The sequence below is a fragment of the Musca vetustissima genome, unplaced genomic scaffold, assembly GCF_032173495.1.
Source record: "Musca vetustissima isolate MV318-11 ecotype Yass unplaced genomic scaffold, APGP_CSIRO_Mvet_v1 utg4171, whole genome shotgun sequence".
NCBI lineage: Eukaryota > Metazoa > Arthropoda > Insecta > Diptera > Muscidae > Musca > Musca vetustissima.
Genome location: NW_026879586.1, coordinates 106,307 through 119,715, shown reverse-complemented (window position 1 = coordinate 119,715; position 13,409 = coordinate 106,307). Strand labels below are relative to the sequence as shown.

Below are 13,409 nucleotides of genomic sequence, written 5' to 3'. Positions count from 1 at the left end.
TTTGTTCATCCTCCTGGAGTTCAGAATTATAAACAACAGCTACTTCGTTGGGAAAATCCGATTAAAACCTTTAAATGCCGAAAATGAAGCTAAAGGGGCTATATTAAAATGTTTACATCATATTCATTTGTCAAATGCGGATGGAACCCTTAAAGTACCAAAAGTATAGCGGGGACTTTATATGAGGCTATGCCAAAATCACGGATATTGTAAATTTTCTGCAGAGCTTTTCCACCATCCAGGTAACCGGAAAGAAAAATGACTACCTCTTCTACTTGAAAATGCTACAAAAACCTCCATATAAGAGGCTATATAAAAAGGTGGACTTATACAAAAATGCTTCCGTTCTGGAATGTCTTATTTTCTGTATAGAGATGCTCCATATAACACGAAAATGGAATTGCTATATGGAAACGTGGAACGATAAATCCCAGTTTAAATACCAAAAAACCTAGGAGTGATAACAACGAATGTGCAAAATTTCAAAAAATATTTTTGTATTTTCTTTTGGACCTATAAATCTATTTATACGGACGTTGATTATATACCTACGGAAGTGAGCCAATTTGACTCATACCAGAAAATGTATTTTTTAGACGCGGGCAAAACTGTTTCAATTCAATTTAAACAAAATATTTCTTATTAGAAAACTCAATTTTAATACACGCAGCCATAGGGATGAAATGTTAAATATTTTTACTAAAACTTTATCGTGTTCGAAGAAATTATTTGTCTTCTCTTTCAAGTATCTCCCCCACAAAGGGTTCATTTTTTTAAATATGTAAATACCTTTTAATGCGAACGGAGTATTCGACTGTGCACATCAAAAGGTTTTTGTCGAATTTTGTTTGAATCTGAAAATGGAATTATAAACCCACTCTTTGTAGTAACTCCCCAATAAAGGATAAACATTTGTAAACGTGTGGAAATCTAACACGAAGCTTATTGAGTTTCTGATTGGATCCCAACTTCACACAAATGGTTTAAAACTTTACAAATCGTAAGTCTATAGGCCTGATATAGGAATAATGGTTAGGTTAGATTGAAAAGAGGGATGGATGATACCACCACATGTCCAACATGTGAAGAACATACATTTAAGCCATAGAAGGCCTTTTGTGCGCTCTAGATGTGCGGAGAAAGTACAAATCAAGAATTGGTGAAAGTGTATATTAATTAAGAAAAACATTTGGGTTTGATTCCTTATGAATTCCGTGTTTTTTGCGAACTCCTGCAGTCTTTTCCATTCACACCCCCTCAGATCGCTTAGTCCGTGTAGAGTGTCATTTCCCAAGAATTGTCTCCGAAGGCATGCACGCTCTGCACTCGTTACTTCCTTCGCATCCAATCTTGAGTAGATGTGCCTTTAGGCCGAGGTGTCCCGTCAGTTGGCTTATTTCTTTTTTGTTTAGCGTTAGGATTTGCTTAATTTTGTCTTCACTTGGGTCGCCCCATAAGATTTTGGTGATTTTTCCTGTCCCCTCATTATCCTAAAAGGGTTTTGTGGGTCTCATGTGCACATTCCCTCATTTCTTGGCGTGTTTCGCTAAAGGGTTTGGCGGTATACACCTCTATTGTGGGTAGTGCAATGGCACTCCTGGCAAGTTGATTGCAATCTCGTTGCCTATGATTCCTTGGTGACCCGGTACCCATATAATTCGTGCAGGTCCTTGTTGTGAGAAATCATTAATGGTTTTTATACATTCCAGTACAATTTTGGATTTAACTGTTCTGGAAGATATTGCATTTATAGCTTGCTTGCTGTCCGTAATAATATTTACTGTATTTTGTCTTTGGTTTGAAACTAACCAGTTAAGACACTCTGTTATAACTTGAACCTCCGCCTGTAAGATCGTGCTGTGATCTGTAGGACGAAGAGAAATGTCGGTACTCGGTTCTTCGATAAAAGTCCCAGTCCAGTTTTTCCTCCTTGTCGAGAGCCATCCGTGTAGCAACAGTTACCAGGCGGCATCTGAACTAGTGTTCCGCTATTTCATTGTTCTCTATCTGGTATTATAGTTACGCACCGTGTCACTACTCTCGTTTCAGGTATACGATCTGAATCAAAGATATTGAATGTCGACTCATTTGTTGCCTGTAAAATGTTTTTATGCGATGTGTTGTGTCCTGTGTCTATCCACTCGTCCATTTCTTTAAGTCTTTAAGCTGCAACCGCCGCTTCATATTTTATTAGGATGTCTATTGGATGTATATATAATATTGTCTCCAAAGCCCTAGTTGGTGTTGTACACATTGCTCCACATATTCCTAGGCAACACGTTCTTTGAACTTTCTGCAAAGTTTTTTCGTTACATTTTTTATCCATTGCTGTCCACCAGACAACAGACGCGTATGTTATAGGAATAATACATTTCAAGAATGTTTTAAAAATTAACTGCATAACCATATATCATTATATGAGTCGAATTGGTTCCTATCAAAAGGGGGGTTCATAAATATATATTATCCTATAAGATCTATAGATCATATTTCAAATATAAATGTCCCAGAAAGGTAATTTTTCTGGCATTTACCTAAAAAATATATAACTCAAATAATAACAATTAATATTACATAATCATCTTCTCTGTATCTGGTCTAAAATATCTCTACTGCTCTTCCTCTTCTTTTGCACATAAAAGCGAATTAAGCTCCATTAAGAAATTCCGATTTTATCCAATAAGAATTGTTTGCCGAAACCTGTATTTAAGCAATTATAAAATGAGCAACAACAGACACTGGAGTCTATGTACCATATTTAGTTCAGACTTACATACATCTGTATGTATGTAGATGTATATGAAAAATATTAGTGACTAGTTTTTTAAGTTCTACTTTTGCGACTTTTAGCCGAATGATTAATAACGTTAATAATCTGTAATAACAACATTTATGAAGATGTCCGATAATGCTTCCCATCACACCAGACGAGAGATGTGTGTCGGGTTGTTGTTTTTTTATTTTCTCGCGAATGAGGTGATGTACAATGTGTAAACCAGCAGCAAATGTAATAACTTTTAGAGGTAGAGACAAATAGGGTTATTAAATAAGGCTTATGAGAAGTAGAATAAATGGAAGAATTGGCATGGGTTTATTAAAGAAACATTTGATAAATCCTGATTTAATTTAGGCAAATTTTAATTGCCTAAACTATACAGATTATAGTTGAGAGAGTTCATGGGAATGGCAATCCTTTATCACTCTCGCCCACAAACGAAAAACGGTCTTATGTAAATCAGGACTAAGCTTATAATTGTAGGAGGACAGAACTAAGTTATAATCCATTGAGAATTTTTTTTATAAGACACCCAACTTTCCAACATTCCAACTTTTCTAATTTAGCCCTTATCTTATATTCCTCCGAAAGTGATTACCCATTACAACTACCACAACTGCCAAATTACAAGTAATAGTAAAAGAGTTAAAATTGTTGTTCTACACTTGCTCTACAGCTGCGTAACCAAACAAAACAAAGTAGCTCTGAGACTGGGCATCACCGGAAGTAGCAAATGCCGTTGTTGTTGCTGTTGCCGTTGAAAAACAACTTTGTATTCCCAACACCAAGATTTGTGATGTGGATGGTGGGTAGCTGCGAAAACAGGCCTATAGCCTCATCAGAGGATGATCACAACATGTGGAGTATCTTAACTGAGAAACATTTCCATTGAGATGACTTTGGCCGTCAATAATGACTTGGAAACAACTCAGTGAAGTGGTTTTTAATTGTGTGTCTGCTCGTCTGCGCCGTAGATTCCGTCGTCGTAGTTTACGTGCGGTCATTTAAGACCAGATTACTTGCCATGTAACAACAACGGGTATAAAAGGAAATGGCCCATGATGATTTGAAATTCTTGGCTGGTCTTCGTTGATGCTGTGCTGTGCGTAAAGGAAATACCTGTACTCACACACATCACAAAAAGGGGAAGTCTCTCCATTTGGAATTAGAATAACTTTATAAAAATAATTATGAAATAGCGGATGTAAACGGTGTTTTTATTTTCAAACCGAAAGAATAATATTCGTTTACTATCGATGTGTGGGTTTAGCTTATTTATTAAATATGTGAATATGCGTAGATAAAAGGAGGCAGCTGATATTTAGAAAAAGGAAATATTTTTATGATTTATGAATTATTGCCGGACAAATGGTGGAGATAAACTTCAAATATTGTGGATTATGATTAGATGCTGATAAAAGATTCTCAGGTTGATATTGAATGTAACGGATATTGTAAATATAAATACTAATGGCGCCCAATTGGTCTCCTAATAAAAAGAAGACAACGCGGTATTCTAATAAGGAGGGGACATCGCCTGATTATTATCTAGGTTAGTTCATATTCATTGGTTGTTAATTCATTAAATGAATAACCCTATCAAAATTGCCTAGAAACGATCGCTTTTGAAGAAAACTTGGACCTATTTTGAGACAAAGGAAAGCATAGTATCCAAAATTTGGAATTACGAGTGTTACTATGGTTACTGGGAAATTCTAATTGAGGACCTCGGTTCAAGAAAATTCTACAACAGCCATCCCAGGGGTCATGTTGTTGGTGGAATATAAAATTCGAAGAAAATTTTTGGCTCAATAGGGAGAAGGCAAAAATTTGGTCTTTGTATTATAACTATGTAGAACGTGATGTTATATTGTTTTGTGAAGAAGGTGTTTACCCACCACGGCCCAGAAATGTAGACAATTTGCTTGGAAAATGCACCAAATATAAAGTAGCTAAACTATTAAATGGGAAATTATTCTCAAAGATCGACCGGTATTTATAAGTTATGGTAACAAGAAAACAATTGAAACTAAAAATATCAGGGTAGAGTCAACTAGGTTGAAGAAAGAAGTAAAATAGTGTCAGTCGGTACTGACGACAGTTGTTTACCTCGCCAATGCTTTGCGGAAATCCAGGGAACTATTGACGATGATAGTGTCGTTGTGGATCATTTTTGTTAAATTTATATTTATAAACAAATTGTGACAGTTTGTGGAAGAAATACCAGAGATGATTGAGCTATATAGCCGAAAAGTGAACTGAATATATATTTAGTATAAATATGAAGGTCAATCCTGTTTGGTCCAAGGATTTACTATTCACTTAATTTTAAGTATATGTTCTTCTTTTCAAAGAGGAAGATACTAGAGGAATATGTCTTATAAATCCCATCTTCGGATTTAATGCCTATAGGTTTGGTAAAATATTACGATGTGCAACCAATGGATCGAATCGGCTACTACATTTGGTTCTAATGAAATTTAACTTTTGACTTCAGACTTGATCTAGGTTTGCTAAAAGTATTGCGGCGTGTTTGACATTTTTGGATCAAATGGGACATTCTATTCGTTTGATATTTGATTAAAAATTTTCAAGATGTTGACAATAAATGGGGGAGCTAGACAGGGCCGATGAATCCCATCTTCGGACTTACGCTAGGCCTGTTAAAAAATTATAATGAAATGAAATATTGGATGAAATCTTAATATTTCATTTACTTCATATGGGATTTACACGTTCTCAAAATATTAGACCTCTGTGGGAAAGGTACCACAAAAAATAAATAAATAAAATAAATAAGTAATAATAATTCGTATATTATATGGATAGTGTTCTGAAAGTGTTTCTGCATTTTATGAATGCAATTCCCAAAACTTTAAATAATTTTATAACACCATGGTCAGTAACGGTGTTTAATAACAATGAAATGCAAAACTAACTACACACTCGAGTGGAGAGACGGCGCACTATGTCGCGAGTTCATATAAACAGCGGCCAAAAATAGAAGGAGTTATCGTAAGTTAATGAAATTTGGTACATGTGCTTATTATTGGCCTAAAGAGCAACTGACCAAAAATTGGATAGATCGGACCAAGATTTCGTATACCTCCCATACAATGGGTCTTGAGAATGTCACCCTTTTTGGCCTATAAAATCTTTAATATTCAAACAAATTCAATGAAAATTGGCAATTTACATTTAATTAGGCCTCTAAAGCAACTGACCAAAAACTGGGTAGATCGGACCAAGATTTGATATACCTCTCATACAAAGGGTCTTGAAAATTTTACTATTTTGGGCTATATAATCTTTAATATTCAACTAAATTCAATGAAAATTGGCAATTTACATTTACTTATGCCTATAAAGCAACGGACCAAAAACTGGGTAGATTGGGCCAAGATTTGATATACCTCCCATACGAAGGGTCTTGAAAAATCCGCTTTTTGGACATACAAATTTTTTATATTCATCCAAATTGCAGGAAAATTTTCATGTCTTCTTCCAAATTACATCAAATTTGGACGAAGAAAGTAATAGGTGCTGTAATTCAGTTGTTGGCCCATATTTCAGGTACCTACCATACCAAAAGTCCCTAAAAATGTAACTTTCTGTACTATAAAATAGTTATATGCAGCTAAATTAAGTATATCAGTAATATTTTTGTTATTTTTATTATAATAAAATATTTGATATACTTTAGTTACTAATAAATTACTTTTTTATCAATTTCAAATTTTCAAAACACACATCAGAGATATATATAAAATATTGTCTTCCCAAATATACGATTTAGTATTATCCACGTTATAATCTCGGGCCTTTACTTTATGGCTGTTTAAGGATATTAGAAGGTCGGATTGTAATATAAAATTCTAAATAAAATCCTTATTTAACTCGGCTTTAACAAAAGTTCGGGCTGCTACTAATTATTTGTTGGCATGACTTGTTAGCAGCGTGAGAAAGTCGCTAAAAAGGTATTGTACTGCACTTTGCATATCCCATGCCATGAACTAATATTTTTCTGTATGAACTTTCCACATAGGTAACTCATGTGCGACATCTAAATTTAGATTATAAGATTATGTCTCAAATGATCTGATAAATAAGTATAATCTTCAAACTGACTGAACATTTATTTAAAAGCTATATTTAAAAACCAATTCTCCCATATCTTCGCTACGAATAACGTTTTTACCACTTAATTGTAAAGTTTATGTAAAATATTTTATTTTTTCCATGTTCTGAATACATATTCTCCTTCCTATTTGACCCTCAATAACTTATTTAATTGTATACATAACATATTTGACCATTCGCTTCTAACCATTTCATGAATATGCCATATTTTTTAATAAGGTTGTCACCAAAAAAGTTAAATAACTCTTAGGACCGCAGGACTCCGCAGCTAATTTTTGTTATTCCTTAAATAACACACTTTTCACCACTCAAATAAAAAAAAATTAGAGCTAACCTTTTTTAAACTTTTTTTTTCTGCTCCACTAATTTCAAAATTTGTTTTAAAAATTTGATGAACTAAGTACTACAAGTGTGGACGACTGTATACACCATATGATATCTATATACATACAAACTAAAGCGAATCCTAGTTTTTACATCCACAGCAACCAAAATAAATACTTTTATAATAACCGTTAATTTGAATATTCAAATATTTGAGCATGAGAAAAACACACCCAGTTTTCGAAAATATGGTAAAAAATCAGTTTATAAATAATTATCAGATTAGAGTAGAGACAAAACTACTTGACATATCGATATAAAATTTCATATTTATTATATTTGGAGTGTTTTCTATCAATCCTCATCAAAAATTTTGTCCTCCGTGGTACTCTGTTTTGACCATTTTTGGCCGCGGTCGTGACACTGTGCGGCGTTTGTAAGAAACATTAGTTTAACGGTTGCAAAACTTTGAAGACGATGCTAAAACAAAACACTGTCGAAGAACGAGTGGAAGTGTTTTTTTTTTTAAAGTTCAAAAGTCGGACGGATCCGACTATATGATACCCTTCACAACTTTGGATACATACAAGAAATGCTAATATATACAACAGAACAGACATATAATCTTTAGAGGACCATTGAAATGGAATGGGGTGAAACTAAATGTGTGATCTACATAGATATTTCAACCAATTAAAAAGCCATGTACATACCATTCTGAAATCTATGAAAAATTGTATGTCAATCGGATTCTTTTGTTTACCATTTGTATGAAATAGAGCAAAATAATGTATGTGGAGCTATATGCAAATCTGGACCTAATTGAGCAACCGTGTCATATCCCATTTGGTAGTCTGCAACACAGAGCGCTTTCCACAATTTTATCTCGTGTATATGGAGCAGACATAGGCTCCTCGGTGCATCATTTACCAAAAATCTGACGAAACTATATATGAACCCATTTTCACGAAACTTAGCACACATCATTCTGCACTTAATTCAGTACGCTATGCCAAATTTTGTGCACATCGAAATATATATAGGGACGTTGGTGCACCATTTACCTTAAATCGGACGAAAATATATGGGAGCTATATCTAAATCTGAACCGATTTTCATGAAATTCAACACACATCTTTCTAGACTTAATTTAGTATATATATATTCCAATAGGAATAGATATATATATATTCCAATAGGGTTCTTCCTTGGGCAAAACAAATGAGCTGTACCAAATTTCATTCAAATCGGATTATAAATGCGACCTGTACTTTGTTTACAATTTAACACCAACAGACGGACGGACATGCATAAATCGACTCAGAAAGTGATTTTATGCATATTCTCAATTATTATATTTGGAGTGTTTTCTATCAATCCTCATCAAAAATTTTGTCCTCCGTGGTACTCTGTTTTGACCATTTTTGGCCGCGGTCGTGACACTGTGCGGCGTTTGTAAGAAACATTAGTTTAACGGTTGCAAAACTTTGAAGACGATGCTAAAACAAAACACTGTCGAAGAACGAGTGGAAGTGTTTTTTTTTTTAAAGTTCAAAAGTCGGACGGATCCGACTATATGATACCCTTCACAACTTTGGATACATACAAGAAATGCTAATATATACAACAGAACAGACATATAATCTTTAGAGGACCATTGAAATGGAATGGGGTGAAACTAAATGTGTGATCTACATAGATATTTCAACCAATTAAAAAGCCATGTACATACCATTCTGAAATCTATGAAAAATTGTATGTCAATCGGATTCTTTTGTTTACCATTTGTATGAAATAGAGCAAAATAATGTATGTGGAGCTATATGCAAATCTGGACCTAATTGAGCAACCGTGTCATATCCCATTTGGTAGTCTGCAACACAGAGCGCTTTCCACAATTTTATCTCGTGTATATGGAGCAGACATAGGCTCCTCGGTGCATCATTTACCAAAAATCTGACGAAACTATATATGAACCCATTTTCACGAAACTTAGCACACATCATTCTGCACTTAATTCAGTACGCTATGCCAAATTTTGTGCACATCGAAATATATATAGGGACGTTGGTGCACCATTTACCTTAAATCGGACGAAAATATATGGGAGCTATATCTAAATCTGAACCGATTTTCATGAAATTCAACACACATCTTTCTAGACTTAATTTAGTATATATATATTCCAATAGAAATATATATATATATATATATATATATTCCAATAGGGTTCTTCCTTGGGCAAAACAAATGAGCTGTACCAAATTTCATTCAAATCGGATTATAAATGCGACCTGTACTTTGTTTACAATTTAACACCAACAGACGGACGGACATGCATAAATCGACTCAGAAAGTGATTTTATGCATATTCTCAAAAGGAACCATGTGTCTATCTCGTTTCCTTTTGCCTGTTACAAACATAAGCACAAAGACATAATACCCTGTACCACAGTGTGGTGAAGGGTATAAAAACTGTGACTAAAATTATGTTCATTAAAAATGTTTTTTCTGTGTAGAAGAAATATACCAACATTTTAAAGGCTTGGTTAATATATACAGTTGTGCAAAGATTGGTTCAAATCGGATAGTCTGTTATAATTTTATTTGATAGTTTCCAGAAAGAGTGTACTAATATTTCACATTTTTGTAGTTTATTTAAGTTTTGAAGAAACGGTCGGACATTTGTAAATCGAATCCTATTTCCTGAAACGGATTTGGTCCAAACAAGCACGGGGTCTAAAAACAATACTTCAGTGTGGCATATTTTTCGGTTACAAAGTGTATTTAGGGCTACGATTTTTCGACTCAAAAAAGATTAGCTGCATCAGAAATGAATAAAATTTTGCCTATTAATGACTAAAATAAGGCTTATTTCATTCGATTATCGAAGAACATTTGACGTTTTTATACCCTTCACCACACTGTGGTACAGGGTATTATGTCTTTGTGCATATGTTTGTAACAGGCAAAAATAATCGAGATAGACCCATGGTTCCTTTTGAGAATATGCATAGAATCACTTTCTGAATCGATTTATGCATGTCCGTCCGTCCGTCTGTCCGTCTGTCCATGATAAATTGTAAACAAAGTACAGGTCGCATTTATGATCCGATTTGGATGAAATTTGGCACAGCTCATTTGTTTGGCCCAAGGTCGAACCCTATTGAAATTGGGAAAAATCGGTTCAGATTTAAATATAGCTCCCATATATATTTTTGCCCGATTTACGGACTTTAGACCCTGAAAATCTTTCGATTTGCACGAAATTTGGCATAGCGTACTGAATTGAGCCACGAAAGATGTGTGCCAAGTTTCGTGAAAATCGGTTCAGATTTAGATATAGCTCCCATATATAGTTTCGGTCGATTTTTGGTAAATGGCGTACCAAAGTCCCTATATATCTTTCGATTTGCACGAAATTTGGCATAGCGCACTGAATTAAGTCTAGAATGATGTGTGCAAAGTTTCGTGAAAATCGGTTCAGATTTAGAGATAGCTCCCGTATATATCTTCCTCCGATTTAAGGTAAATGGTGTATCAAAGTCCTTATATATCTTTCGATTTGCATGAAATTTGGCATAACGTACTGAATTGAGGCTAGAATGATGTCTGCCCAGTTTCGCGAAAATCGGTCCAGATTTAGATATAGCTCCCATATATAGTTTCGTCCGATTTCATGTTAATGGTGCCCCAAAGTCCCTATATATCTTTCGGTTTGCTGGAAATTTGGCATAACGTACTGAATTGAGCCTAGAATGATGTCTGCCCAGTTTCGAGAAAATCGGCCCAGATTCAGATATAGTTTCGTCCGATTTCATGTAAATGGTGCACCAAAGTCCCTATATATCCTTCGATATATTTGGATAGAGCTTCCATATATATTTTCGCCCGATTTTAAGTAAATTGGACATCAAACTCTTCATGCTAGTCAGGTTGACATCAAATTTTGCACAACGTACAAAATTGAGCATATAATTACGTAGTTGCGTTTTCTAGAAGTACAGACATAGCCCAACAGATAACCTATTCATATTTGATTGAAGTCGATTTATATAACTTATGGATATATAGGTAGATTCACATTTAGGTAAATATCACATATTTTATTTCATCCAATTTCATGTTAATAGTCCTGTTTAATATATCCATAGTGGTGAAGGGTATCATATAGTCGGCCCCGTCCGACTTTACTACTTTCCTTACTGGTTATTTACAAGTCAGTGTGGTGGCTCAAAAGCTGTTTATTTATATACTTGCTTACAGTGACTAAAACAATTTTACAAAAAATCGTACAAATAAAAAATTGTAAATGATTTCGGGTGTGAGATTTTTTATAGAATCATCTATCATTTAGATTTTATTTAATCGTAAGCAAAATCTTATCAGAATATTGTACAGGGATAAGAGAATGTAAAAAAGTAAAATTTGAACCGATAGATCTCATTATCAATATAAAACATCCTAGGGATAGTAGCAATATGTACTTTATGGGATCAGCGGTGAATTTTTAGTTTCGTTTTGCAGACGGAATGACAAATGATGGCTACGGCATGATGGAGGCTATGGAAAATGTACACTTTTTATTTAATATTGACCATAACTCATCTATCTAATGGTTGTTTAAAATTTCCTCACATATTGAGTACAAATATGTTTTCATATTCACTTTAGCTATTTCATTTAATATCTTCATGTATTTACGATCAGTTGCAAATTTATGATTTAAAATAGCATAACAACAATGGAGATGCTATGCGTATGTATGCTATCTTACAACTAAAATTTCTGTTGACTGGTTGATTGTCAGTCTGTGGTCATCAATTTTTGATTTGCCACTATTGAAGTTATTCGCTACCACAAACATTTGAGTAAAATAATCGACTGGTGGTTACTCTACACTATTGTTGCAATGTAAAATCGAAAGACTTAAGAAACAAACATGATTTGTACGATTCTTTGACAACATTAACATTTGAAGGGGAATTTTTTAATTAAATGTTTTCATTGGGGGAAGTATAGCTAGGGATAGATTCAATAATTAAAGAAGTTCTAGACATTATTAATTTTTGAAATTTTCAAAAACCTGTAATTTATTTTTGAATATAGAACTCCCTTAGCCACCTTCCCTTAAATACATATAATAATTAAATACAAATTCGTTGATGTTCCCCACATGTCTTCAATACCCCATGTAGAGTATTAGAAACAAATGAACAAACAAATAAATTGGAATAAATGATAAAGGAAACGGAATTGCATTTGATGTCAAATTGAAAAACATTCAGCTGACTAGAAATAACAATATAAAAAACAGCAACAACTTACATTGGTGAATAGCTGGCAGGACTGAAGAGGGTCTCGTTCTGGCGAGCAGGTGTTCTAGCCAAAGCACTTTTAGCCTGTAAAGAAAAACAAAAAAGAACATTAATAAACGAATGAATGCGAATGCAGTCAGTCATTCAAACTCTAAATGTCTGTTGTATGAATCAATAATAATCGATTGAATTGAAGAAACGAAGGAATGAAAGAACAAATTCAACAATAGATGACTATATCCTGAAAGTGACGATAACAAAAGAAACAATTACAGCGACGTACATAAAGAATAGAACAAAAATATGAAATGTTGTGCAAGAACTTAAAGAAAGACCTGGCAAAGACCATTGTAAAACATTTCAGAATTGCCTCCCTTTTCTTCGCTAAATCGTCGTTTTCTTTTGTTTACCCACTAACAAGTTGCATTGCAAGAAATAATTGAAAATGGAACTGCTGTAATAGAATTGTAATGGGCGTTTTTCTGTATTGTTCTGTGTGAGTGTTGTTAATTTTCCCCTAATGGCCGGTAAAAGAAAAATTAACACCTGTCGATTTGCCGAGGATGGTAAGTATAAAAAATGGCACTGCATTGATTTTTTCCAGATTAAGGAAGCAAAACAAATATAATAAGTATGTTATGGTTAATAGAGCATTGTAAGCAGGTGTAATTTTAGGGAAATAAATTTTAATAAAACTGTAATTGGGCTTATAGATTTGGAGGAATTTAAGTTTCATTTAGTTTAGATATGTCGATTGCAATAAATATTTTAAAAAATCCACGCCTATTTATAGCCCTCCGAAAAAAATATTTTTAAAAATCCACGCCTATTTATTATCCTCCGAAAAAAAT

At 33.9% G+C, this 13,409-nt stretch overlaps 2 protein-coding genes across 2 annotated transcripts in view; both read right to left on the bottom strand.

Moving 5' to 3' along the window:
* The window catches only part of LOC133324547 (DNA polymerase alpha subunit B-like), a gene marked incomplete at its 5' end in the record, with an annotated part of 32,212 nt that extends 19,570 nt beyond the window's left edge, over positions 1 to 12,642 (bottom strand). Inside the window, one exon of the mRNA XM_061533388.1 lies at positions 12,569 to 12,642. Coding sequence (XP_061389372.1) covers positions 12,569 to 12,642 — 74 coding nt within the window. The remainder of the gene's footprint in view (positions 1 to 12,568) is intronic.
* The window catches only part of LOC133324543 (small ribosomal subunit protein uS14), a 133,849-nt gene that overhangs the window by 60,781 nt on the left and 59,659 nt on the right, over positions 1 to 13,409 (bottom strand). The window lies entirely within an intron of this gene.